The 6,000-nt window shown below is 36.0% G+C and overlaps 1 protein-coding gene across 3 annotated transcripts in view; it reads right to left on the bottom strand.

Annotated features, from left to right (window-relative positions):
• Positions 1-1,927: 1,927 nt before the first annotated feature.
• The window catches only part of SIM1 (SIM bHLH transcription factor 1), a 73,334-nt gene continuing 69,261 nt past the window's right edge, over positions 1,928-6,000 (bottom strand). For all 3 annotated transcript variants that reach the window (XM_069599228.1, XM_069599229.1, XM_069599230.1), the window contains one exon: positions 1,928-5,793. In XM_069599228.1, coding sequence (XP_069455329.1) covers positions 5,063-5,793 — 731 coding nt within the window. In that variant the 3' untranslated portion in view covers positions 1,928-5,062. The remainder of the gene's footprint in view (positions 5,794-6,000) is intronic.

Genomic DNA, 6,000 nt, shown 5'->3' with positions numbered 1-6,000 from the left:
TTAAGATGTTCTGATTAAAAAAATTGAGAAAACATTCTCCAGTATCTAATGAAAATCAGGCTCATTACTTAATAGATACTCTGCATGTGTTTAAGTTTCTATTGCTAGGTCTCTTAAAGTATATGTGGGTGTGTGGGGGTGTGTGTTACCAAGAGAATCTAGTGCTAAAACAATCTTTATTTTTTTTACATTGCTAGTCTTCTTGTTGGTGGCCTGTTTTGTCCTACAGAAATTTTTCTTTCAATGAATAATTCAGACTCAAATTACATATTGATAACTATATTTTAAACCAAAAAATTCCTCACATAATAAATACATTTTATGCACATTAACTTCGAATTTACTTCAGAAAGCTATTTACAATATAAATAATTATAAATGGGAACACTTTGCAAGATATCATTGACATAGCTAATATTTTCTACTTTACATTCCAAAGTAAAAGTTCAAATTACAGACTTGTACTACGATGTCACTAAAAACTATACATTGCAAGATGGTATTTGAAATATTGGCAATCAGTATCTTCTTTCACAAATATAATCCTTTTTATAGCGCGTCAGTCAAAAACAAACAAAATATTTTATCTCTTCTTTGAAGTGCCTACTCATATGTTTCACTTTTTGAAATATTTCCCTTTGGGGAAAAATAATGGAAAAAAAAAGTTACAGTATTTCTAAAATTTTTTCCACGCCAATTTTAGTTCTTTTGAAATGTAAACACACCAGGGTTGCTGGGTACAAATTCAAATGTGATTAAATGTGTTCCAGATCAGAAAATTAGGACAAACTCTCCACTATATAGGCCTATGAAAGCAAAGTCCCATGCAGCAAAACTGCAATAAATAAAATGATAAAGTTTGGCATTAAATTATTAATTAGAATTTATCATGTGAACCATCAGTTTTTCAGGAGCACAGCAGAGTAGAATCTTGTTACTTGTTTTACACTTGTGTTTGTGTGTATACATATATACACATGTACACAGCCTTTCTGCATACTGTCCTAGAGAAGGAACTCTGAGCAAACCCCTATTTGGATATGAGCACAATCTCACTTTTCAAATTCAGCATTACCCGTAGAACTCTTGTGCACAAGAAATGAGCCCCACACAAAAATTCCTCTCCCCAACAATATTTTCTATGCATGTGTCCATAGCTGTTCTGTCATTCATTTGACATTTAGCAGGAAAATGAATGTTTTATCTACAATGCATTTCCCAGTAAGAACTAACCAATCGATCTTGCTGTCAAATTCTTATTCACAAAAGCTGACACTGACATGAAAGTTGAATCACTTATTTGGAGAACCACAGGATTTACATTGTTATTAAATTATTCCAAAAACAAGATGTATCTTTCTGTCCTGTAATTTGCGTGAATGAAGGAACCAAATCTGGGCACTAAAACTTTTTAAATCAAAAAGAGCACATGGAAATGTAAGCTCTTCCACTGGTCTAGGTAAGTGACCCCCAAATAGCCGAATTCTCAATTTTCCAAATATCCAAATATCCAAATGCTACTAGCACTAATAGAATTGCACAGAATATTTCAGTAACATTCAGCTCTTGAAAGAAAGAGAGAGCTACAAAATATTATATCTGTACTCAGACAGTGTCCTTAGCTGTAGTGTCTTCTATCAAACTTATTTGGTCTAGGTTTTGGGGGGAAAAATCCTCTCATTTTATTTTAAAATGTCGATGCATATTTTCCAAATGATGTTTTATTGAATTGATTCTCATCCCCCAATAAAAGAGACAAGAAAGTGAAGGATATTATCCTCTTCTAGAAGAGCCCATTAAAGTCTAGCTTAAGTGGAATTCTCTGCCCAGAGGCAGCATGTGGCAGCAGGGTGTACCGAGAATTGAGAATAGTACCCAGTGGAAATATTCTAGCCCTATAAAATATACTCAAGAAAGAATGAATGAGTTTTCTGTATAAACACTGAAGGCAAATCTTTTATTGCATCCTGTCTTTCACATTGCCACATCAGCCCTGTGTCAAATTATCCTATATCAGGCAATTACAGTTTAGAAAATCCAGCCCATTATACTCAGCATACTATGTCAAAAAAAAAAAAAAAACCTGTGTAACACATCTAAATGTTGACCTGAAGTGATTGGGACATTAATATTATGCATCCAAAAATAATATGCCAAATCTGTATCTTCTCAATAATAGTTTTAACTAAATGTTCCCAAGGAAGAGGGGGAAATATTCATTTATTTCTTTGGTCATACAAATATTTAAGTTAGGTAGGCAGACAAGTAAAATGAGAAATAAAAATATTCCTACCATTATTAGAAAGCATGAGGTTTGTATCATCTAATGAATTGCCACATATGTACTAGTAACTGGATAGAACACGTTTTTATGAATCCCCAAAGTGATAGAAAAATCGTACTTCTCTCTCTATTTCAACCAATTTTCAGCATTTAGTAAAGTTATGAAAATCAAATTTTAAAACTAATTCCAATTTAAGTTTAGTTTTAAATGGGAACATACATATACACATATAGGTATTAAGTTATAAAGCTGCTACCATAAAAATTTTGACCTGTAAATTATATAAATGGGTTGTGTAAAGCTGGATCAATCTAGCAAAAATTGAGTCAAGATGTAATTCAGTTAATTCTGTCTTCACTTAAAAATATTAGTTATAACCATTTTAAAGTGCATCACTCTTTCTGAGTACCCCCTATTTGTAGAGTTCATATTTTCTTTCATCAATTAACTTTCTTTCATATAAAAACCCCACTGAAATTTCTTTGACAGTGTTCTCTTTCATTTCAGTTCATTTTTCTTGATTCTTGAGATTCCATTCCTTTTATATTGGTAACATCTGTCCTTAGAGCACTTTTGGTAGAACATGTATCCATCAGTAATGCCCACCTGTACGGATTTATTTTCCAAAATGCACTATATTCTTGAGCTATGTGTGCCTTTGAACCATTTGTCCATCTACAGAATTCAACAAAAATTTTAGCATTCCTAAAACCTTACTTCATGTTGCAAATTGATCAAAAATTCAGTTTAAGTGTTCCAGAGCTTGTATAGTTCAATTTTTAGTTTTTATTATTCTTTGAACATTTTTGAAAGTATACACTGACTGTCTCACTCACTTGCACCTTTTTCATTTATAGCACAAATGTTGCTGCCATACCCAAGAACTATTTAATTTTATGTAGCCTCCTTTCTCATGTACAAACAGTATTCATCTCTCAGATTACCATCATTCAGATTGTCACCTGCCTCTGGACTTTCAAATAACTGTGTTAAATGATGAAGATATAGTACCAATCCCTGAGTGCTCAATGTCATGTTCTGCCTTCAAAATGATAAGTAAGTTCTTCCAATACACCCCACCCCCTTTCATATCACATGAGTTTTAGGCAAGGGACTCTTAGGAAATATTTTCTACAAAATTTCTCTAATCACTTGTGTCACTTTGCTTTGATTACTAGAGAATGGTGCATTAAATAAATATTATTTATATTACTTCTCCCACAGTTTCTACTGTCTATACCTTGGCTGAACTAGAAAGTTGACTGTAGCTATAACATGTCTAAAAGAGCCCATGCACCTGCTTGAGTTTCAAAGCATCTAGACCTCTCTCTGAGTGCAGAAAAGCCAGAAAGATGAGCCTTGATAACGCACATCAGATGGTTATTAACTGGTTGACAAGCTCAGTTCCAATGAACCACAGAACCTTGGAACTTTAGAGCTGCCATACAGATAAAGAAACTGGGGCTCAAGCATGGTGAGTGCTCCCAAAATAAGTTACAGGCAGGGTCAGAGCTGGAACTCAGAGATCTTGACATCTAGTCCACATCTTTCTACTGTATCTCATGAACCTAAGACCAAGTTTATTTTGCTGTTTACAAACAATATGGAAAATGAACACTTTGCCTGCTCCTTCAGTCAGAGAACTGCTCTTGCCCTTTTAGCCACTTGTTCATCAGCCCAAGCTTTTATCTTAGACTCTCTCCTGAGGCTTTCCACGTGTCACATTTGCACATCTGTGCATTGACATGTGTTCAAACACTTCAAACAGCTATATTGCTGTCATGTAGTACTTCACTGGTTTTCCTAAGTTTTTCTGTTGGCTTTTTTTTTTTTCACTTATCAGCCTTTTTTCCTGGTGAGTTAGTTTGAGTTTTCATTTGGTTAGTTTTTTGGTTAGTTTTTTTTATAAGCTCCCAATATGTTGATTACATCTGCTGACACTTGTTTGTTTTGAGATATCACTTGATTTTTCTCTGCTTCTGGTCTTGTCCATCTTTACTAAGCTATTTCCAATTGGGCACACCAAGCTTTTGATGTGTGTCCCATCACTCAGTATTTTTACTTAGAAAAACCCTTAACGCTATGTCAGTGTGATCCTGTTCTTTGTCGAACTCAAAAGTAAGGTGCAAAATCATACTTCCTGATTGCTTATAATGGATACCAGGTGAAAACTCATTCTCGTATTAGATTCAGAGCCATTTCGTTAATTTATGCCTAAATCAAATGCTTTAGATGGTTGAAACCACAAAGAAAAACTAGTTTATGAGATGTATCTCCCTCTTTCTAGGTTATTTTGGGAATAGAAATTTCTTTCCAATGCTCTAGGTGCTAGGGTTAAGGAAAGTTACCCACTTGGGGTGTACTTATGAAATACAGTCAATATTTCTGTATGTAAAGTATATACAGCAGATTGCGGATAGTGGTCTATGTGTATGAAGTTCACTGGATCATTATAATGCATTGTCATCCATCTGTCCTTTCATGTGGTATATATGCTCACTTAATCTACACAAGTATTTTTCAGTTCAAAATTTAATCTAGTCTGTTTCCCATATAAATAGAGGGGCAAATCTGTGTATTCACTTTAGCTCCATTATCGATGTATAACCCTGAATGCCAGTGCTCTGTCTTTGATTTCACAAGAACACATGTTAAATACCCAGTAAGTTAAATTATCCATTCTAACAATCTGTGGCATTATAAATGCTGGTAGTGGGGCATTAAATGATAAATATGTTTCAGAGATCCTTAAAGAACAAAATATTTTAGAAAAAAACATCAGCTTCCATTGGTAATTATAACAGATGTTCCCTTATGTCCTTGTGCTGGATCCGGCTGCATCCTTAGATGGGAAGTTACATCAAAGTGTGAGCCATTACAGCCCAAGGAATAGTTCCTAATGGTTTCGCTGTCATATAAGTGCTCCAGGGCATATCCAGTTAATGTGTAAGCATGCTTGTCAAAATACTGCCGGTGGGAGCCAAAGCAGTTTGGAGAGATGGCAGGATGGTCTCCTGGTGTCTGATGGGGAGACATATCAGAATGTAGATAATCTTTAGCTAGGATCAAACTGGATTTGGAAATGCGATCTGAATTGGGACTACTTATCCGAGACAGTGCTGTGGGACTGTTGTCGTACTCATTTTCACGAGGGCTCAGCATCTTTCCCTCTCTCTGCTGGATGTGGCCACATGGTGAAGTGTTGGCAAGAGCTGAGCTGTGGCAGACTTCGCCTGTCGGTGGGGGCTGCTGGTAGTTTGCAAAACAGAGGGAGTGTTTTTTCCCAGCTCCATTAATGGAAGCCAGTTGATCTGGGGGCGCTTTCCTTAGCTGCAATCTGTTCTCCTCTTCTTTAATCATTTGCTGGGTGGCTCTTATCAGAGTTTCGATTTTGCTAGGTTCATGCGGGCTACTCTGAAACTGCTCATGGCGGTATCGGTCACCTGATTCGCTGGCAGACCCAGGGTCTGGAGAACTGACCACACTCTCTTCATCCCAATGACCTCGCCCTAGAAACCAGAAAAAGTAAAAAAGTAAGTGGTCTCAAAATTCACCCCCAAAATTGCAAGTGAATTTCTTTTCCCTAGGAGAAGGAAATGCAACCCACTTCAGTATCTCTGCCAGGAGAATTCCATGGACAGAAGAGCCTGGAGGGCTACATGGGTCGCAAAGAGTCAGACACAACTGAGCGACTTTCACTTTCACTTTTTTTTTCC

The sequence above is a fragment of the Ovis canadensis genome, chromosome 8 (genome assembly GCF_042477335.2).
Source record: "Ovis canadensis isolate MfBH-ARS-UI-01 breed Bighorn chromosome 8, ARS-UI_OviCan_v2, whole genome shotgun sequence".
NCBI classification, from domain to species: Eukaryota; Metazoa; Chordata; class Mammalia; order Artiodactyla; family Bovidae; genus Ovis; species Ovis canadensis.
The sequence above is the reverse complement of the archived record's forward strand: the minus strand, read 5'-3'. Positions and strand labels throughout refer to the sequence as shown.